Raw genomic sequence first — 24,546 nt, 5'->3', positions numbered from 1 at the left:
CAATTACTTTAGGCGACGTTTGTAGACTAACCTACTCGTACCAACGTCCGCATGTCGCGACGCTGGTGTATTACTATTCAGCGTTTTTACTATATTTCTAGGTTTTCTATTTCTACGTTTAATTGGCCATGTCTCAGCCACAATATTTTGAGGCCAATAATATTTAGAACCCAGTTAAACTTATTTACTAGCCTATTTCAACGTGCTAATTTAATTATTACATTTAGGGGACGCTTGTTGTAGACTGGCATACACACAGTGTTTTCGGAAATAAATACCATTTTATACACATGCGCAGATCGATTCGCCAGCAGCGAGTCATCGCCAGCAGCAGCGAGTCCTCAGCAGCGAGATGTCACTGCAGCAAAACACTATTGTACACGGTACCAACGCTGTTCTAATATAGACAATGGGTCGTGTCTCATATTATTTGTTATATTTTTATTATTCGTTATTTTCACTTGACTCGCATAAATAATTTTGTTCGAAGAACATTTATATGCAGTTGTACTTCGCAGCACTTCACTTGCAATTTGCAATTTTTAGTTCTATATAACCTTTACGGGCTGACGGACTGAGCTTAGCCCCCCCCCCCCCCAATTCATTAAGCCATGGGATTGGCCTTTACTTTGGACTGACTGTCATAGAGGAAATCCAATATGACCTTCACATATTATTTGCATTTTAGATGCTTTATCGCATATCTTCAATAATTATCAAATATGTAACAGATTCACTGAGGTTTAATCACACGTTAGATATATGACAAATTTCAGGTTTAAAAGGTACACTTTTTTAAATATAAGAACACATTTTATATGAACGTTGAAATTGCTTTAAAATTAAGAACAAAATAAGAATAAATTAAGGCTAAGGCAAAATGTCACATGAGGATTTTATTATTTATTTATCTAGAAAAAACAACAAATTTTATCCTTAAGTTCAGTAGGTGTGACTATGTAATTCTTTATTATAAGTTTTATACTGTCCTTCAATAATTTTTTTTGGTGTTGAAAAGTGTGTAAAGTTTGAACTAAATAAGAAAATTTTGAGCCTGAAATCGGCCAAAAAAAAAATAAATAAATAAATTAAAAAAAATTACTGGGTCTTATAAAAAAAAAAAAGTGTACTTTACTACCAATTTATGTAATTCCAGTAACCGAAAAATTGTACAAGTAGGCATAAGGCAAACAGGTATATTTTCAATGTTCACATACGGTATTATGTCTATATACTTTTGCGGTCGCAGACAGCCTATTTTCAGCCATGTCAATAATAAATATTGTTTTAATTCACTACAGACAATGCCATGTTTAACACATGCATACAATATGTCAAAATGCGTCACTGAAAAAAAGGTCTACTCTTTGATTGTCCCATACTAATAATCCTGGTTCATTGAGTCTGAGACAACTATATAAAGAAAAAAATGCTTTTTACAGTTGCCTCAGATTTTGTGTGATAATAGGGTAAATCCATGAACCTATACTCACGATTTTACTCGAAGATTGATTCATTGTCATCATTCCTTTTCTATGCTATGACAAGCTCATAGCAGAAATAGTGTCAAGCAATATTTGATGTGGATTAGCATAGGCTATCCCTTAATCTCATCAAAGTGAAAATATTGTATAATATCTACATGATATAAAATGGAGTCCCTCTTTAGCATTGGTCAGTTCAGTGAAGTTAACAAACCTATTTGAAACATAATGTATCTGTAATATGGCCATAAATCCACTATTAAGCCGTCTGCTGATTGTCAGTCTGAAAAGTATTTATAATTCATCTAATCTTATATTCATTCTAAACACAGATGTTTCATATTCTTTATGTGCACTGCTACAGTTTACTACCGTATAGATACAAGGCACTAGCAGTACTGACCTACAGGCATATGAATGAATGGATGAATGAATGAATAAATGTTAATCAAACAATACTTCAGAAGGCGATCAATTTAGAGCGATTCATTCCTACTCGTCGATTTAGTTTATCACACTATAATGTAGGTGAGGTTTATCATATATCATGGTTTATCAATCTGCGATATTGTAGGCCTAATGTAATATTAATACTGAAAAGTGTGGAACACACATTTTGTTTTGTTAATTAATTATAAACGAATCTGATATGTATTTGTTAATGGATAGATAATGTTTATACGGGTACGATGGTTATTACATACGAGCTTGTTAATGCAAAATTAAATTGGTAATTAGTTTCACGTAAGGTTCGGTAAGTGTATATTGACTATCAATTTTACTGTCCTATAATTCTAGCGTTAATTGTGCTGGTAAATATCAAAACAAAAATTGTTTTGTTAAAAATGAGCCTTTGTAATGTATACTTTGCTTTATATTCGCAACTCTGCTTAGGTTTTGACAACAATCTTTCAGATCGTAAATATTTTAGTTCTTTATTAAAAAATAATAGCTTAAAAAAAAATAATAGAAAATTGTAAATTTTTTACGCGACTCCAAAATTTGATAAGGGAGGGTACGTGAAACAAGCAATTAATTTTATTTGGCCTAAATATATCATCGAATTTATTTACGGGAGCTTTTGCTGCATTGAATTTTTGTAGGCTGTTACAGTAGTAGTAGTAGTAATATATGGAACGAAATTGGTAACTTATTGTTTAGCTGTCGTTCATGCTATTAACTATTTTTGTTTTGCTTACTATTAATATAAAGCCGATCACCCAAGGACTCCAAAAATAGAAGTAAACAGGCAGTTGTAGTTTGTAGTTAGCCTTTGTCGCTACGGTTATGGTAAATGGTTATCTTTTTCGTTATTGGATGTAATTGGGTATAGGCAAAACAAGGTTTGGTCAAGTTATCATCCTGAATTTGAGTCATCGATGTTATATTTATTCGTATTTTCATTAGTGATTGCTATATTGTTTTTGTTATTATTATTACTACTACTACTAATAATAATAATATTATTATTATTAATAAAAAACGTTGTTATTATTATATGTTTATTGTTGTTGTTGTTATTATTGCTGTTATTGTTGTTGTTATTGCTGTTGATAGGCATAGAAGATGATCAATTTGAGATATTGTTCCAATATTCTATCTTTTTTAACAAACTCTTACTAAAATCTTGGAAGGTGGAGTAGAAAAAGGGAAATAACATTATCAAGAATGGAAAGGAAATCTCCAGAGTTCCAGTTACTAAATTTTTAGGAGTTTATATAGATGAACGATTGGTATGGGACGTACATATCCAGAACTTATGTAAATTGGCAGCTCGTAACGTTGGTGCCATTCGTAATTCAACAGACAACACTCGGTCATTGTTGTGACAGGACGCATAATTATAAACAAAGAAAACACGTATCTTGGTGTTATTTGTTAAATGAAGTTGAAGGGGAAGGCGTTGCAGGCCAAGGCATATGAGGGCTGGGTCACGAAGGTCACGAAGGTCATTGTCTTTTGTATAGACCTAATTTGTTGACAATACACGAAATGTGGAGCTCTCCTCTTGTATTTAGTGCTCAAGTGGGAGAAGTTACAGTGTTGCTGGTAGTCTAGATCAGCGTTCTCAAACTTTTTACTTCCAGCAGCCCAGCCGCGCCAGGGACCAACATAACAAATCCTGGCAAGAAATGTTTGATCATGAAGCCTCCATGTATATACAATATTTTGACATCATTATCTGTTCTCTGAGTGATTAAATTGCATTGTATACAAATTAAATATTATTTTATTAAATAAATAATACCGTACATTTGTGTGTCCCCCCACCCGACAATTGTTGATTGTTTTTTTTTCTAACATGATTCAACCAAACACGGTTCAGCCACACTTTCAGCTTTCTCCTACTTCCAAAAACTTTTAGCACACTCTGTTAATCCGCAACTTTGAAAGACTACCGGTATCTTACAGGATGTTTAGTAATAAAGTATCCACATGGGCATTCGGGTATCAAGAAATGTGTTGTGTTTACTGTAGTGATCTTTCTAGGACAGGTCTTATATTTATTTTTACCTTTAGCTCATGACTCATCCCATCATTCTTCCATACCGGATTTACTCGATCTTACAGGGTTCATACTAGACGATAACAGTGTCTAGCTCCCGAGCCGGGGGAATAGACACAAAAACCGCTTATAAACTTAATACTGTAGTTATCTGGCATCTGGCACTTCAGCAGCGCTTGCAAGCGCCGTAATTGTTGAAACAATGAAGCGGCTGTATTAAAAACTATTTTCTCCATGATGAAATGTCTCTTTGTTATTATTAATTTTTTTTAAATTTCCAGATGGCTTCGCGGCCCTCCAAAAATGTTTCGCGGCCCAAATTTAGGCTGCAGACCATAGTTTGCGGAACGTCGATCTAGATGACATTTTAAAACGATTGATGATATTTCTTTTGTCTGTTTTGTCAAATTAGTTGCTCTGGCTAATGCGGGCATTTCTTTCCTCGTATCGCAACCCTTTCTCACGCTAATGTAATTCATTGTTATTATAGTATATTTTATTATTAATTTACCTTTTAGGGCCTCAACATAGAGAGATATTTTCGCTTTGACGTCCTATTGCCATCGTTTATGCATTAATATTATGTAAGAAAACAGAGATAGTTTTTAACATGTAGTTTTTAAGTCACTTTTAGTATATCAATTCCATATTACATCTTGTTTTTATTTATTAAATTTTCAACTCAGTGCCAACCCTTGCAATGTTATTTCAATGTAAATGTTAGGTCTATGCTTACAAATGAAAATAAAATAATACTAATAGGAGTGATATTTTGCCCTATCTGACGTGTAGGCTAATTTTACTGTTGATCCCTTAATTCCACCTGGTAAACCATTTATGTAGATAAGATTACTCTTCTATTTAAGTGACTGCTTTTGTATTATCCAGCCTGAGTCTTGAATTGGTGATTGCCGAAGAAACATCTAAGCTTTCTGACATATTATACATTGTTGTACTGACTCTGTATGTTATTGTATGTTTTAGTTAGTCTATACCCGTTATATATATAAGAAATTTGCCTTCAGGCGGATGGGTCGAGTCTGAGTGCGTGACATTTAATTTGGTTCGTAGGATAAACAGTTTGCGGAACGGGGTCATAAAGTACGTCTTCAGCATGAATTAAAAAATAATATAGAAAAAAAAAAAAAAACATAGGGCAAGCTTCCTTTCTATTCTGGGGTCTTTCTATTCTGGGACCACCACTGTCACCACACATATTTACTAAACACGAATTATTTTCTAATTGGCTTATTTCATACTATTCTGTAAAAGCTAGGTCAAATGAGCACATGTGCCTATTATTGAATCAATATGAAATATTTTTAAACAAATTATTATTATTGTTATTATTATTATTATTATTATTTTACTAATTATTATTATTATTATTATTCGGCCGTATAATTATGTTAACATTATGTTGCTGTTGGTGTTGCTTTTGCTATTATTGTTGCTATTTATGAATACTATAACTACAGTTACGGTATCCTTTGTAGTGAAACAATTACAATATAATACTACATTGTTAATGGTATCATTGTTATTTTTGTTGTTGTCTCTTTGATATCATTATGTATTTTTATTACCTGGCTTTGTGCATACTGTAGAAAAAAGACTGGCAGCTCTCTGTTCGCTTCTGGATTATAATAATTATGTGTAACTTCATCATTAGCGGACCGTCAAGTCAAACAAAAAAAATTACAAAATTATTGTACCTTTTCTCAGTTTTAATTAACATTCCTTTGCACAACCTTCTATGCCATTCCTAATTTTTCGAGTAGGTTGCTCCAGTTAATAATAATAATAATAATAATAATAATAATAATAATAATAAATTATTATTATAATAATAATAATAATAATAATAATAATAATAATAATAATAATAATAATAATTATATTGAGCATTTATATGGCGCTCTTATACTGCAGTCTCACAGCGCTCTAAGACCAACAATTTATTAAAACAAGTGAGTTTTGCGAAGTGACTTAAATTGTGTGAATGACTTGGACTGACGGATGTGAAATGGAAATCAATTCCAGATCAATGGTGCTTGTGCAGTGAATAGCATAAGTTAATATTGTTTTTTTTTTTGTTTTTTTTTTTGTTTTTTTGGCCTAAATTGCCTTGGTATCTAGAATAACCTAAACTACCCGAGTCGTTCTCTCATCTGCTTAGAATTTCCGCATTTTTTTCAAGCATACCCTACAATGGTAAAGCTTCCTATTCTGCTAACTGCATGATGGAATACCATAAAACCTCGAATTGAAGCCCTGGGCTCTTTCTTTTTTTCTCTCTCTCCGAACTTTGGATAGGGTTCTTTTCGAAAAGAACTTCTTTTCGAGGCTACTTTTGCAAAGTAAAGAGTGGGTGGGGGTGGAGGGGCGGGGGCTTCTTTTCAAAATTAATGCTGTAAATTTTGTGAATTTGATGAAACAATAAATAAGACCACTGTAACATCAATCAGTATCATGGAGTGTATTCAAGATGGGTTTCATCTCGGTTGGGCTTCAATTCGAGGTTTTATGGCAGCAAACACTGAAGTGGAGGCGCTGCTTCCAAGAGTTATGTGCGCATGCTCCTCTTTTCATTGCTTGCTTCTCTTAACAGTAGCTGTCGGGACCTCCGCTGCCAATGTTATTTGTATCACCAGATATTCTGTGTTCTCAGTGATTACAGTTATGCATGCGTAAGACCGGTATTAGTTAAATGTACAGGAATAGGAATTCTTTTGAAGAGTGGAAACTGTGTTCCATTAAATTATATTCCAGTTTTGATAAATGTAATTGTAATAATAATATTTCATTTATAATAGTTAAGATGCTTTACAAATAAATATTTTGAAATTTCTGCTAAATCTGTTTTTCGGTTCCCAGACAAATGGCCATTGCCCTTTTCGAGAAATCCTACCAGGTACTGTTGAGTCGTTTTGTATTTTTGTATTTTTATGTTCGTTTTTGTAAATTTGAAATGGTAAAATAAATGATATGATATGATGTGACAACCATGCAGGTATAAAAAAAATATACATTTGTAAAATTGTATTTTGATGCAGGATTGTAGGCTAACGAACTTTTTCCACTAGCAGACCTTAGCATACCCTGCAATTTTAAGGAGAACAAAGGCGCTTACGTCATGTTTTTCATGGACGGATTTTACAGTCCCTCTAACACGGTACAAATTTAGGCATATAGGCCTATTATGTGTATTTTTCTATGATTATACGTTGCACTTAACGGTCTCATCTTAGTATTGCATCAACACTCCCAAATAGTCGCATGTTGTTTTTTGTTTTTTGTTTTTTTCGTGCATAAAATTTGAATGAGCTATACCGTAAAACCTCGAATTGAAGCCCAGTGGGGTTAACATGGAGATGAAGCCTATCTCCAATTGAAGCCCCCTCTTTTTTTGCAAAATTAGCTTCGAAAAGAAGCTCATGGGCTTCTTTTCAAGATAGCATAGGTTTCTTTTAGAGATAGTACAGTACTAACACTGTACTTGAATTTCATAAAACAAAATAAATTATAAAAAAGCTTGGTTATACAGTAGTTTAGGTGATTTAAGGCCATACACTTCATGATACAGATTGATGTTAAAGTGGCCTTATTTATTGTTTTATAGTAGGCCTACAAATTCACAGAATTTACAGCGTTCATTTTGAAAAAGCCACCCCCCCCCCCTTTACTTAGCCTCGAAAAGAAGCTCATCTCGAAATGAAGCCCACCTCGATAAGAAGCCCATTCAAAGTTCGCAAAGAAAAAAAAATTAAGGAGGCCAGGGCTTCAATTCGAGGTTTTACGGTATACACTCATTTCATGCGACCAAATAATATTGAAATCATGGCTCACTGGCGTTACAATCACACTAAGTGTGCAGTCAGCCTATCTGGACATCTATTTGAAACACCCTACATAACGAAATATTATAGGCCATACAAATTGCGTTGGCTCATTAAAGTTACCCATCTGAAATTTAAAACAGGTAATTTACAATCCTCTCATAACACGTTTTCGTTTCCCTACACCATGTATTGGCTCAGTAATAATTGATGTTTACTTCAAGCTTATAACTTTTGAAATGAGCAATTCTATTTGTTAAAATGTTTTTTAATGTATAATAATGCAGATTTTAAATTTTTTGTTATTATGGCTTGATTGATGGCATTATTGTTGAGAAAAGGGCCAATAAATGTTTTATTATTTATAAGTCAACAATACTCGTGCAGCTCATATTTATGTTTGAAACATAGTGTGAACCACTTCACAACCCGCCAACAGTGAATGCTATAGGATGTATTGGAATTATTGCCGTCGTAATTGTAAAAACATGTTTACATTTCTTATAGTTTTTTGTGTATTTCACTGGACTTATGGATTTTTAAGTCGTTAGGTCATTGATATGATAATCCTGCTCCTGAATTGACCACATGTTCATCAATAAACAGTCACGCTTTCCTATGCAATTTGAATTTCAATTTCGTTCTGGCGACATATACATCATTGTCAGCATTATTGTAATTGTGCGTGTTGAAACGTAAAATATAGGTATTTCACCTGCAGGATCCGGAGTTTTGATCTCTGTTTGGTTTGTGGAAGCGTACCAGCCTCATCAATAAAGGTGTCGAACAGAGTGAGACTTCAGACGACATTTGAAATTAGAAATCAGTACGGTCCTATTCACATCTTTGATCACAATTCTCCAATTCACCCGAGAAGATAGTTTGCATATACGTGGAAAACGTGAGTAAGATGATCATTATGCATGCCTTTATATTGGGCTCATTGCCACTATTAGGCTAATATTATCCATCACTATCATTATCATTCCTATCTTATCCGACACCGTCATCACCATCACCATCGCCATTAACACCACCATCAATATCATCATCATTAATGTTTCTATATATTTCTCTAGTAACGATAATATATTATATCATGGGCAAATCTATTCTACATTGTATGCATGTCCTCCTGATAAATGCAATATAACTAGTCACATAACTGTAACAGAAACTCTGTTATTATAATACCATTTTGAAAAAAGTTGGTATATTACATTACAACTCACGTCATATGGATGAGTTAAACAATTAAATGCACAATGCTTCCAATTAAAATCGGTTACTGTATTGGATGAACATAACCAGACTCAGCTCCCGATGCGAATATTTTATAATGTTGCAGTTTCAGCAGTTACCCAAAAAGCATTAATAAGTTAATTTCCATATTATAGACATTGTGCACACACTATTAGGCCTAACTTACCTTGAACTATCGGAGGTGTGTAGGTACTGGATATTGATATTATCTTCTAGGGCATCAATCCATAAATAAATATGTAAGTATCAATCCAAAATTCTTTTGATCCATCAGTCTATCAATGTAGCATTCTTTTATCAATCTACCAGTAGTAGTCTTTTAACCTATTACTCTATCACTTTAGTAGTTTCATCAATCAGTATATATTCATCAATCCACGGGTTATTTATTAGTCTACCAACCTATCAATTTTCTACCTGTTCAACATTTCGATCCATCAGTCTATCAACATATCAATGCTCTACCATTTCAACAGTTTGATGCATCAGCCTGCCAACCAATTGTTATCAGTTCAACGGTTGATTTGATCATTTTAATCTATCCGTCTATCAATCTATCAGATTGTTGTTCTACCCTTTTTGTATCAATTGATGAGGCCATGCAAATCCACCAATCCTTTGATTCATCAGTCTGTCAATCGATCAGGCCAATCCACCAATGTGCTGATCCATCAGTCTATCAATCTATTAGGCAAATTTGATCCATCAGTCTATCAATCGATCAAGCCAACCCACCAATTTTCTGATCCATCAGTCTATCAATCTATCGGCCAATCCACTAATCGTCTGATCTATCAGTCTATCAATCTGTCCGACTATTGTTGTACCCACAAATCGTTTGATCCACTAGTCCATCAATTGATCAGGCCATACCAATTCACCAAACCTTCGATACATCAGTCTATTAATCGATCAGGCCAATCTACTAATCTTCTGATTCATCCGTCTATCAGTCTATCAGGCCAATCCACCAATCTTTTCATCCATAGTCTAACAATCTCAGACCATCCCACTAATCTTCTGATACATCTGAGACAATCTCAAACTCTCAATTATGGAGCTATGAAAACGTTTAGTGATTAGTTAACAAATTTCAATGATTCGAAGCATCATTTTCGGTTATTTAATAATAATAATCTGTTTCAAAAATAGAAACATGTATAATTATATTTTAAACAATTTCAAACATTTAGTCTCATAACTCACCGTTGTGGAAATATGTTATTACAAATGGTCATAAATTCCAGAATATTCCATTAGTACGGTACAAAATAAACGCATTGCGGCATGTTATGAAAAACTGCTGCTAGCAATGAACACCTGAGTATGGTATAATATAGACGGACATTTTCAACAACAAACAAATGACCATCTTGGTACTCTACTATTTTGAATATACACATTAAAGATACGGTAGTTTTTAACTTTGGTAATAAAAATTTGTAATTAGCAAACTTATTCAGAAAGGACATATTCAACAATCATACTGTACACACATATTATTCAGTCATAATGTTATCTTATAGTTTATAACATGACTTCAAATTGGTACACTATTGACTGCATACGCAATGACGATGGTCTTAAGATACAGTCGATTTGAATCTCTTTCAAGCTTGTTCTTAACTTTCTCCGAAGTACATTTTTTCCTTTCGGCACCCATAAATCTTTACTCAATAGGCCTACATATTTTTGTAGAATAATAAATGATCTTGTAATGGCTGGCAACGTATTATCAATATTTCATTCAATTGTCCGAATTTTCTTTAGGACGATCGTACTTGATATGAGCACATTTAAGTAAAAGAAATTATTAGCTTTTTTATCAGTCACGTGAACATGGAATTCCGACTTTGAATTTGAATAAATCAGATGAGTCATAGCCTTGAACTACATAACCAAGTAGTGGTTTGCAGGAGTTAAAATGTATTCATAATCACAAGTAGTTAAAATATATATTATATTATGCATGTGTATAATTTGTTAATATTTTCTATATAATGATCATACAAACGTCAATTAATCCAGGGGATTCGTAGGACCTACTACCGGCTACTATATTATATTCATTAGGGAACTCAGTATTGCCTAAATAATGGTACAATAATGATAGTGATATAGTGAAAGGCGAAACGTATGTTGCCTAAGCCTGAGTTAGGCCGTCAGATTGTATGGTCGGAGCCGCCCCTCGTCTATAAGAAAAGAAATATATATACATATATAACTATAAATATATAAATATATAAATATAAATATATATATATGTATATATATATATATATATATATATATATATATAGAAAATAATGAAACAACTTCAGTAGTAGACTTTAAGAACACTGATTTATTGTAAACTCGGATATTTCTGCCACTCCTGTGGCCTTCATCAGCAACCTACGGTGTGCCCTCATATCCACTAATTTCTCCTCCCTCAACCAACGTAGACTCATGGAACTCAAACTCATTATCAGACTTTTTGAGTCGTTGCCCAGGTGAATAGGCCTATAGCAAATCAAATGTAGTGTATGACGTAGGAAACTACGAAATAATGTTAAGTTGGCTACTCAAAGAAAAGACTTCCTGTGTAAATATTAATATTGATGAAGTTTTTTTTTCTTAGGAATTGGGTAGTGTCACAAGAGGGCGGAATTATACTCTATTATAATACTGTTATCATGACAACACAGACGCTGTGTTGACAGGAATGATTAGGGGTGTACTGATCTCTGTGTAAGGGGGGTTTAGGATTGATGGGTAACGTAGATAATTTGTATGACAATTAATTGTTAATTTGCGTATTATGATAAAGATCGCCGGGAAATCTGAAATTCAGGGAGGGGCAGATCCATGAAGAGACTCAATGAGAGTGGGTCTTGAGTGCGATAGCATAGGTAAAATATAACCTGAGCGTTAGCTCCAGTTTTCAAGAATAGTGGATATTAAATTGGCAATAGCCCTATGAACAGCGATAGCTGGAAATTAGACGGTATATACGGTAGTGGGCTAAGAAAGCCGAGTTTATGTGTTTTTGAGGAGTCAGTACAGACTGTAAGTTGGAAATACAGAATTCTTAAAGTGATAGGCTTATCGTGTGCTAATTTGTTGCATTATAGATTTTGCTTAGTATATCGATTTATAGTTTGGTTTATCTTATTATTGATTATCATATTATAAATTGTATTGGAATGTACGTAATTGATGGTTAATCCTTGATATAACGTTTTATTGCTCGCTCAGATATTAGATTTTAGTGGTAGCGGATAATTAATTATGATCGGTATTATTATTATTATTATTATTATTATTATTATTATTATTATTATTATTATTATCATTAATTTAACTGTTAACGCATAATCTGCAAACGTCATATTCTGTGATTGATGTGTATTTCAGGGCTCCTCTGGTAATTTTAGTTTGAATTTTGGAAACTGAATGAAAATACTGTCTGTCTGATTGAAGAAGGGACATTGTACTTCGGTGGCTTTATACAAGCAACGGACCTGGCACAAAAGCTGGAAACGAGGTGCACAAGCGCGAGTTGAGACGTTGAGTCAACCGCGAGTACTATATATATATTTCGTTGAAACATTGATTGTTGAAAAAGCGATGGACATTGGGTAATAGGGGTTGATTGCAGTTTGGGTGTGTCGTTTGCACCCACTGAGTAGTAGATAAGGTATTTTTGGAGGGGGGGGGGGCTGTTATTTGTGTGGTTTGTGGGGGTTGGTTGATCTCAGTAAATGTGTTTTTATGTGGGATGGTCTTGACGTTTGGGGTTAACCTAGGATTTGAGATTATAGTTAAGCATTGGATCGTGCGGGTTGATGTATGTTGTTAGGGTGGTTGGTCCTGATTCATAATATATTGTTTTGCATTAATACGTACGTTTGCCTTTGAACTTGCTCATTCAGACGTGATCCGTTTAAAGGGGGAATAACACGGAAAACCTGGCTTGTGACAGTACCTATATAGTTCTAAATACCAGAGTTTTGATGTAATATAATAATAATAATAATATTAATAATATCTGTCTCTTATACACATCTCAGTATATATTTTTACTTTAGTAGACTTAATAGTAAAATCGAATAAATAAGCCTTCAAAATCCGTAAATTATAATATTATTATTTATTACAATCAATTAATAAATTATTATAATTCATAACAGAATGGTAGAAGCGTTCACACACAACACAAGATCGAGTCAACATCTACTTGTATCGCCATTTTTATCATGTCATCTGATGGACCTGACAGAGCACAATGATTTTGCTAGAAATATAACATAGTAGCCGGTAGCAGGCCGGCCCTACGAATCAACTGGATCAATTGATGTTTGTATGATTGCGGCATCGGAAACGCTGAATGATAGTTATCCATCTTAAAGACACATGCAACAGAAGTATTATTTAAAGTGCAATAAACATTTGAAATAAAATCTTTGAAAACGATCATTAAATAGGGAGCTGAGCTTTCGATTACACGACACAGTAGGACGTAGAACGTAATGACGTCAATAAAATATTTAGAGTTCAGTCAACTTTTGAATTAAAACATGTAAAAACCATCATTAATATTACAAGACCTGTAGGAATGAATATGGGGATTGACAAGAATACCTCTCAAACATACGAATACTAAATATTAAATGACATCCAGTGAAGAAGTTTCAAAAGCACTCACTCTTAAAACTCGATTTTACATTTTTTGTATCTGAGACGCTACTAGTTTTTAAACCTACATTCAATAATAATAATAATAATAATAATAATAATAATAATAATAATAATAATAGGCCTACTTATTACTACTGTATAATAACCATTATGATATGAAGCCTACAATTGACATGATAATAATAATAATGATAGTAATAAAATTAATATTTATATTACTATTATTACTATTACTACTACTACTAATAATAATAATAATATAATAATAATAATAATATAATAATAATAATATGATTGCGGCATCGGAAACGCTGAATGATAGTTATCCATCTTAAAGACACACGCAACAGAAGTATTATTTAAAGTGCAATAAACATTTGAAATAAAATCTGTGAAAACGATCATTAAATAAGGGAGCTGAGCTTTCGATTACACGACACGTAATACTAAATATTAAATGACATCCAGTGAAGAAGTTTCAAAAGCACTCACTCTTAAAACTCGATTTTACATTTTTTGTATCTGAGACGCTACTAGTTTTTAAACCTACATTCAATAATAATAATAATAATAATAATAATAATAATAATAATAATAATAATAATAATAGGCCTACTTATTACTACTGTATAATAACCATTATGATATGAAGCCTACAATTGACATGATAATAATAATAATAATGATAGTAATAAAATTAATATTGATATTACTATTATTACTATTACTACTACTACTAATAATAATAATAATAATAATAATATAATAATAATAATAATAATAATAATAATATAATAATAATAATATAATAATATAATAATAATAATAATATTAATAATATTAATAATAATAATAATAATAATATTAATAATAATATTAATAATAATAATAATATTAATAATATTAATAATAATAATAATAATAATATTAATAATAATAATAACATATCATTATCCATATCGTCATTCGTGCCCAAAACATTATTGACAATATGCTGTACTGTACCGTACTAGCTGAATATGATCCTTGATTCATACAAAAGGCATGAATTCCCTACGTTGTTACAAACATATTACCGTAGGGAAAAGGGTTGACAACGTAACCGTATTGGATACCATTTTCACAATTTCGTATGAACAATAAAAAAAACCAAATAATTTAATTATCATTATTACAGTTATATACCAGTGTATACCATATTGCTAGCATACTTATCATAAGCATCGTAATTAGTTTGATCATAACTAATATTATTTTATTTTTTATAAAGGCCTTGTTATTGTGTATTACGGAGATTTTGCAATCTTACGAAAACTATAACGAATACGAATACGTCGTTTTCATTATTGTCATTCTTGCCTTAAACATTCGCTACTTTTTTTCTGTGCCCGAATGCTTTTGTTCAATAAAAAGGCCTCCGGCCCTTTTAACGTAATAAAATATAAATACAAATTAAGAGAGGGTTTCTTTCTTTTATTTTTTTAATATACATTACTATAATTATAGGTATAATATACAGTCATGCTTTGATAAATTATTGACAATATTCACATCTTTATACGAGATCAAATAAAAGAAAATATTGAAGTAATTTTGTTGACAAAATGTGGTAGAAATGTTTTTGTAATTTAAATAAAAATGGGAGAAACTGATACAAAATTCAATTTATTTTCTATTTTATCTAAGTGACATAATTTGCATAATTTGTCTCTACTTTTTATATTTACCCATCTACCCTTAGCTCTAGTTCCAAAATACCCAATCTAAGTTTTGTATCATTCTTTTATATCTATAATTAATTTTTTTTTTATCAAGTGTTCACCTATTTTAGATGTATGCTTGAACATTTGCAATATCTGGATTTGGAATATGAATTTGTCTTTTCAAAAAAATTATGTCGTTTTATATCTGTCAATCTAATTTCAATTTCAGAAATAAACATTTTTATATTATTAATATTTTGAGAAAGACATATTTCACCTAAACCAATAGAACATATCACTTTTTAAACGTTGTAAACCCAATAAAGTTCATCTCTCTGTTTTTCGCATCTAAACATTATAACATTCCTTAATATTTCTATCTTCATTCATATTATTCAAACGTGCCCGATACTGTATAACATATACGAGATGAATATGATCAGCTGTCGGTATTGGCAAGCTTACGAAACACCCCTAATGCCATTACCATTACGATTATCAATAATTTTTTATGATATATTGGAATGATTAGTTACATGTGCCATAGGGAGTTTGGTCTTGTTTGAATGCGCTTATCAAGGATGAGACAACTTCATTACGACTTCTTCACTGTGATTGATTATCCATTTATCTATAACAATGTTAATTGATGAGTAATCTGAATACAACCGTGGAGATATTACATTAATGTTTTGTGTCTTTAAGTCATCATGGATTTTTTTTTGTCTTTTCAATCTTGTCATTATTCTGTAACTGGCATGTATCCGCACATAATATAAAAGATAAGAAGAACAACCTTACTTAAAATGTGCCTATACATACGATCATTCAACTGCAATAATTACAGGATTTTTAATTCATAATCTGCTGGTACTGCAACGACCGACGCATGTCAGTGTACTGATGTATTGTTAAGGTGGGGGCGATGGAGTAAGGGGCAAGGTAAAATTTGAGTGGGGGTGGAAATATGCTGGAGTGGTCAGAGGTGGGCGTGGTCTAGCGTCGTTCAAATGTCTGAAAAGTGGTCCAGGGGAGAACCCCCCCCCCCCAAAAAAATGACAATTTAGGGGTTTTAGGCTTATTTAATCGATATTATAATGTAAATAATCTACTAATGTGTATTAAATACTCACCTATGCTTTTTATTCTTTTCTTCATTTTATTAGTTGGTGGGGGAGGGAGAAAACTGGGGCAAGAAAATTGCATGGACCCCTGTCCCCGTAGCGCAGCCACTGATTGTTGGTAGTATAATGTTTTTATATTCCTGTTGAGATATTGTAGGCCTAAACATTATAGGCCTATGAACTGTTGTGGGTTATTCACTATCATTAATGGGAAGCGACGTCATAGCACAACGATAACAGCTCGTTGCGCCAATTGCATCATTACGATATTATGCATTATTCTTCTTAAATGTCATGTGTGGTGTATTCATTACATTTATAGCGACGGAACAGACAATCTGTATACAGTACACTTCTAAAGTTCAAAATAAAATATGATTAAACCGGAATGATGTCACTTGTTTAAATTTACTACCGCAAGTGAATATAGGATACCACTGATGTTATTGTGAGCATATGACGTTGTTTAGTAGTCGAAAATTGTCTGCATGTGTTGTTTAAAATTGTGACGAAATTGTAAAAATAGAACATTATGTCTTCACCGTTTATCGTAAAATTTCAAACCATGGCCAGGAGATCAAGTGTGAATATTTGTGAAAAATATTTATCATCCTGATGTATTTCCATATCAGGATTTGAACCCAAGACCTTCCAATTACCATTCGGATGCTCTACCAACTGAGCTATGAGGCCAAACAATATCAATATGTATATGTACACTTATATACCTGCATATAATATAGATACTATGCTCAACATTGGATACAGTATAATAATAATAATAATAGTGCAACGGAATTTTTATCATTTAAATAAAAAAATAAAATTAAATTATCAATTGATTAGGTGAACCGACGTGACTCCGATGGCAATTTCATTTCATTTTATTCATATATCAACATGGCAGCAATGGTACATAGCTAAATTGCGTGACATTTACAGTGCGATTTTCGAGTATTAAAATTATAAACACACTAGGATAAAGTTACAAACAAGGCTTCAACAATGACAAAGCTTACAAAATTAAGGATTAAAGCAATTTAGAATAATAATAAAATGACATATGCCTAAAAGATAATTTATTATACATAGAATTTAAAAGTTAAATAAGATCAGTAAAAAGGTTAAATATAAAATGTAGATTATATAGTTAAAAATGTGAAAATGACAAAATGCTAAAATCTGTTTATGTTTAGTAGGTGGAATAAGCTATATTTGAAGTCCTTTACTGACACAAGGTTATTGAAAAAAGCAATAATCAAAAAATGTCTAATTCAAAATAAATGACTCACTTATTGAGATATTGCGACATAGCATGATACCGGTACTCTAGCCAGAAAATCAACGCATTCTAAATTGCATTACTGGAAAGGAGCAACTTATATANNNCTCACGAAGAACATCTTTTCATAAAACATCTTGAATACTTTAGGATTGGTCTATGGTCTGTGCATGTATTTACATCATAAATTACCATAGGCCTACCGTATTAAGGAAAATTGACAATAATACGATAGATATTGAATATATCATTAGAATCTGTGGATCTATCGAGGTATATATGTATAATATATTACAGTTTGATGAATAGCATTTTAAACAATAGGTAAATGACAAAACATTGTTTCTGTAGTAAATTACTGAACCCATTTGTATACATAGGACTACTGTATATGGCGCAGCGGGTGAGACTCGAACTCTCTACCTCGTGGTCGGGGTTTCAAAATTCTCTCTGTGCAGAACGCAGTGTCCTTGCGCAAGACACTTTACCTGCGTTTGTGTCTCAGGATTATAAATGGGTAAAAGACTCGCTGTGAGAAGAAGTCTCCTCAAAGCATTGCTCAGACTGCCCTCCCCTCCCCCCAACGCTTACGACAGAGGGATGGGCACTCCGGACCTACAGGTCCGATGACCCTACAGTAGTGGTGCCAGGATTTGCCCAACAGAGGTCGAGGTCCTCGACGGGGGGGGGGGGTCGATGTCCCCGACGAAAAAATGGGTGTGGTCGGGTATCGCTCAAAAACTCTCGAAAGTGTTCCATGGGGGCGAATTTCTCCCCCACCCCAAATAAAATTGACAATTAGGGGTTTCAAAGGCTTATGTAATCGATTTTGGAGTCCACTAATATGTAGAAATTAAACATATATTTTCTCCCCTACAAATTGTGGTTTTTCTCCTGCGCATGTACGTTCAGCCTGACATGCTTGGTGATTGGGCCCTAAAGGCTATAGGCATATCTCAAACGACAACTACTAAAGGATCAAACAACAGCAATCCTATAGCTAATTAGAAATTTTCAGTATTTCCAAATTGTTCTATCATCCTCAGGGCTTAACATCACATCAATGAGAACCAACCTGCTATCCAATCCAGCACTGCAAACATTATTGCAACATAGCAAACACAGGACGTTATTATAACATTCGCAAACGTTGTGGATATGTTATCAAGAAAACAACGTAAGTATAACGTTACATTGAACTTTGCAATTTCGTAGGAAATTACGTCCTAAAATACCGAATCGAAATGGTATTATAAAGTTTCACTTACAGCCTTTCAAAACCAGTAGTGATATTTCTGGATTGTCAACTTTTAGGTCTATTCGCATTATGTTTGATGATTTTTCCATTTCTCTCGGTATACTTAAACCCTCTCTGCTTTATCACAGAGTTCACACCTCAAGCCTCTCTTCTCTCCCATTCTAAGTCAGTCCATCTCTCACTTCACCACATTCTTTTATTGACAAGTTTTTCAGGCTGTGGAATAATCTTCAATCTTCAACAGTCCGTTATTGATTCTACCACGAAGCAAACCTTCAAACATTGCTTACGTGTGCACCTTGACTCGTTTTTATGTTAACTTTTTGCTGTGACTTTTGTTCTGTCTCTTGTTGTTTTTTCTTTCTTATCGTTTTTCTGCCTCTCTCGCGTTTCTAAATTTAAAAAAAATGACAGATATTAGATTTGCCTGAGCTGAAATTTGTTGACAATTCCGATTCTTATTTATGAATCCTACTGTTTGATTACAGTATTTTAAATCAATTTTTATAATGACTTTATTGAGTTTCCTGCTTTGGTTCATTTCCTAGAATATTGTTTATGTATTTTTAGTTTCCCCTTTGTATGATAATTAATTGATTTTATTAAAATCATTCACCAATGCAACAAATGATCAAACATAGGCCTAAGGATCTTCACAAAAGAAACTGAAAAATGTTGACGAGTTTTGTAAGTAGATTTCTATGTAAAAAAGAGGTAATAAACATAACGATGTTTGAGACAACTATATATAACTAGAAAGTTGATTCAGATGATATGCACCATCTGCATTAAAGTCCTTTATGTATTTTTAAAATGTTGTATAATTTAGTTCAAGTTTTTATAAAATAGGATTTATAAAATAGGGCTATATGATGGCATATAAATTTTCATTTTAGATGTTTCACTTTGTAAATTGTTTAAAAACAATCGAACGTTTTGTCACATCGGTGTGATATACAGTATTTTTCTATAAATCACCAATTTAATGTATATTCTAAAACTAATTATTTTTGTCTTATTTCTCTCCTACTAGAAATTATGGAATATGGTGACGCAATAAATTGTTCTCTTAACACGGATGAGGATGATGATTGTGATCCGAGGACAGAAATCTCCGCCTGGGTCATCTCTTACGTCTCGCTCGTGTTTGGTTCGATTTTTGTAACAAGCGTCGTTGGTAATGCTATCGTAATTCTAGCAATTTATTACGAGCCGTCACTACGCGTCGTACGAAACTACTTCGTTGCCAGTTTGGCCGTAGCAGACCTTCTCACTGGACTCATTGCAGTTCCAACGACCGTTATTTATTATTTAATTTACAGGCGAAGTTTTCAAAATACTGCTGTAGGCACAGAGTTTTCAGAGGGCAGTTCACTGTATACTATTCCGCTGTTTTATTTCATCTGGGCTTCTATACATAATTTATTATTAATAACGTTTGATAGGTATGTGGCAGTGAATTGGCCTTTAACATACATTTCAAAACTTTCTCCAAAACGAACGTTATACTTGATAGCGCTTAGTTGGTTCGCAAGCCTATATCCTTGCATCATACCATTTTTCTGGGACTTAGAAAAGTCGAAAGCGGGAATGCATTTCGATACTTTTGGGAACAAAGTTCGCAACTGCATATGCTGTGTGTATTTTACATTAATCATGATAATCATAATTGTTTTACACTTCAAAACGTATCGCATCGCTCGGCAACAGAACAAGAAGATAGAAAAACACCACCAACACAGTGGCGAGAAGAGCAGTCAGGATGGGTCGAGAAGCCCGTCCCACATTCTTCAGCGTGGAACTATGAAAATATATTGGGAGATTCAACAAAAGGCATTTAAAACTACAAGTCTAATACTTTCGGTGTTTGTTATTACATTGTTTCCTCTTGTCGTTACGACATCTGTGAGTTACATTTATGGTGTTACATATGCGGTCTTAATGTGGATTGTAGAAGCTGCGATGTTTTGTAGTTCCTCTCTAAATCCGTTTATCTACGCGTTCATGCGTCAAGATTTTAACGTGGCTTTTCGTAAACTTTTCAGATGTCGAACTCAAAGCGTTAACGAAGGGGAGTCAACGATGATAGTATAACGCAATAATAGTTACTTAAAACATACTGTTAAAACAAGGAATCTTACAGTTTAAAGTTTTGTTCTATGAATGGTTACAGAGAGGCATATCTGTCCTATAAGCAGTACAGTATTCTGTGTTTTTTTTTTATTTATTTTTTAATAACTACAATCCGCATGCTAATAACAACTAATTATTATTTTAAGTGAGTGCGCGATTACTAAACTTCATAATGTGAAGGAATCTGTTTCATTATTCCAGTTTTTAGTAGCCCTAAGCTAAATTTTTGATGGAATGAAACAATGTTTATGTCGTGAAAAACGATACAATAATTGTTGTTTACAATTACAAAAACGTAGATCTACACAAAATCAAAGACAAAATATTGTCCGCAGAATGATGTAGGCCTCGTACTAAGAATACACAATCATTAGAAGGAGAACAATTTTAAGGATTATCTTGCATCCTTCTATCCATCTATCCTTCTGAGATTGATCAGACAACTGGCTAACCTGTATCGAGTACGGTAGCCTCTACTACTGTTGGCGCTGAATTGACTTCACACAGACGAGAACGTAATTCCACGCGGCGGCTCTAATAGAAAATATTAGAAAAGAAGTGCCAGCGCCCCCTGCAATCCAGTAGGACCTAAACAATGGCAAGCACTCAGGCAGGCTATACTACGAATAAACAGGACACGAAATCAGTACCATAGCTCTATGATCAGTCCACACTTTTCCTACTTTAGTGGGCGCTATGACTTCCGTTACAATGAATGCAAAATAATTTACAAAGTGCGAGTTTGGTGAAATTAATATAGACTTAAGCCTTTTCAAGAGGGTTTCTTTGAGGCATAAATTGAATTATTATTCCAATTATTAGCAACAATCTAGCAATTATCATTTTTAAACAAAAGTCCTAGTGGTGTCGAGTGGCAGGGCGCAAATGACTGGTAGGGTAACGTACCCCTGAGCAGGGAGTTGTTATTTAGAAGGAGTCACAACACATTATCTACTTATCTACAGCCAATGAGCGAAGCGCGGTGTACTGAATCTTCAAAGAGAACCGTGATTAACTGCGTGTCTTTTGTCAATAGGGTACATTTCCGACGATTTTGCGCCCTCGATTGTTAAAATTTTGTCTTTGTAGAGAAAATAATTTCGTGACAAACGACCAGTAGAGCATGCCTTGAGCATGCGCAGAGTTTTTTTTATTCAATTTTCGCTGTTCAATAAATTTGCATCTCAAGAGAGTTTTACGTAGAATAATTTACAAAAAAACCGCATAAAAATTCGCCTTTTCGTTAAAAAGTTACGACTATTTGAAGTGGCTATATGTGTTTGTTCGTACACTGTCATTTGTAATTTTCATGGGTTTTTGGGAAATTTTAAAGCCTATATTTTATATTTTCCGCACGTATCTCCATTTTATAACTAGGACAAATAGTTTAAGCAACTTGTTAACTATCATTTTCTTTATTTCTCATTTTCTTACAGTTTCGTACAGAAACGTAATTTGAGTTGAAACTGAACATGTTTTCGTAGCAGGGAAATGATATAGGAGCATATATCGGTTTGACGCTACTATAGCGTGTAGTTGATAACTGACACTCTCTCTAGTTGCCATGCTTTTTCGTCACACACAAGCATAAGAAGGTTTACTGCGCATGCTCATATTCGGTAATTGAACCTCGTCGTTATCTACCTCTCTGCTTTCGTTATCTTGTCGGAAAAGTAGGCTGATCAAAAGAGAGGATTTTGTTGTGACTCCTTCTAAATAACAACTCCATGCCCTGAGTAAAGGCCTAAAGCCGGCTTTTTAGTTAGGCCTACTAGTAGTAGGCCTACCACCGTATTTTAATCAATTCTCTACGAATCAATGCAAAAGTAACTATGGATATCACCGTATGTTTATTAAGGTAGCTCAGTATTTTGCCATTATAATAACTATATATACTAAGTGCTTGTGGTACACCTCGTAGATAGTTCTGAAAAGGACTGTTGTTTTGTTCAGAAAATCTCGACTTGAAACTGAGTTGCTGATACTTTTCGATTGAGTTGCTTCAATCGTCATCAGGAGAATAATATCTGCAGAGTCCAAACAGGGTAATACTTATATTATGGCAAAACTTTCTCAACAAAAAAATAGTTCTTTTCAAAACCGTATACGTCTGTGTACCACAAACATTTAATATATTATTACTGCGCCATGCAAACCTTCAAACAATAATAACTATTCATTAATCAATCACCTTTAAATGAATTACCAGATGGCCTATTAGTCGGAGTTGGTTGTATTATTATGTATTTTCATAGCAATTTGCAATATGATGCATTTCTGTATGAAGTCTATTATTATTATCAATATAAGGAAATGTCCTTGGCCATGTGACGTCACCTGACAGATTGTGACTTAATCATGAATATATTCTGTAATATTTGGAAATACAGTATATTAAATAATACTTTCAGTGTTATTGTGGAGAAGTCCTTGAATATAAAACGCATCTGATCTGATTTAGCGCTTCCTTCGCAGTAGCGCTTTGCGCCTATATATAAACATCATCATCATTATTAGCATTTTGCAAACAATCTAAATACAATATCAGCTACATTTGTTAGGAAACATATATTAACATATTATTTACTACATAACAAGTTCACTGCTATACAATATTATATCCTTATTAAACAAATTTGTTTTCAGAAGATGGGGGGGGGGGGTGGTATTATTTCAGACCCATACCCCATAGCCAAATAGTCTATGCTATTTTATTTTAATTTTTTAAACAGTATTTAAAAAAAATTAAACATCCTTTGACGCTCTGCTTGCACAAACTTTACATGACGTAATTTACCTTGATACATTTTATGGTTTTTAAAAGGGTGGTCATTGTGCCAATAGGGAGATTTCGCAACCTTACGAAAACGATAACGAATACGAATACGGCAATGTCATTATCGTCATTCGTGCCTAGAGCATTCTTGACAATATGCTGTACGAGCTCTTTATTATGCTATATTATTGTTTCACCGTGCCGTTACTAAGATATAAACATGTATATTGACAATACTAAGTCTATATAAAGTGCGCTTGCGATTTTCATTTTGATACGCATTTTCTAGGTCTAAGTAATTATTCAGAAACGATTTTGAACTAGGCCTATTAAACCGTCGCTTACATCACGAACTAACACAATTAAATTCAATTGTGTTAGTTCGTGAAATCAAAAAAGCGGGTCAAAATACGCGCTGTTGTCGTTAAGGACTTTTTGTGTGGTAAAGAATACAAAATTGCTTGACAACCAATACGCGCTCGTTTTGACGCGCTACTG

At 33.3% G+C, this 24,546-nt stretch overlaps 1 protein-coding gene across 3 annotated transcripts in view; it reads left to right on the top strand.

Moving 5' to 3' along the window:
- Positions 1–24,364, top strand: part of LOC117102799 (histamine H2 receptor-like) — a 27,187-nt gene extending 2,823 nt beyond the window's left edge. The window contains exons 2-4 of one of the 3 annotated variants that reach the window (XM_033243210.1): positions 8,551–8,730; positions 18,928–19,058; positions 20,173–24,364. In XM_033243210.1, coding sequence (XP_033099101.1) covers positions 19,040–19,058; positions 20,173–21,233 — 1,080 coding nt within the window. In that variant the 5' untranslated portion in view covers positions 8,551–8,730; positions 18,928–19,039 and the 3' untranslated portion in view covers positions 21,234–24,364. Of the gene's footprint in view, positions 1–7,747; positions 8,731–18,927; positions 19,059–20,172 lie in introns of those variants that run through there. The other 2 variants (XM_033243212.1, XM_033243213.1) reach the window with 2 other exon arrangements.
- The last annotated feature ends 182 nt before the right edge of the window (positions 24,365–24,546 follow it).

The sequence above is a fragment of the Anneissia japonica genome, unplaced genomic scaffold (genome assembly GCF_011630105.1).
Source record: "Anneissia japonica isolate Jap-2015-1 unplaced genomic scaffold, ASM1163010v1 scaffold287760_len733007_cov179, whole genome shotgun sequence".
Lineage (NCBI taxonomy): Eukaryota > Metazoa > Echinodermata > Crinoidea > Comatulida > Comatulidae > Anneissia > Anneissia japonica.
The sequence above is the reverse complement of the archived record's forward strand: the minus strand, read 5'-3'. Positions and strand labels throughout refer to the sequence as shown.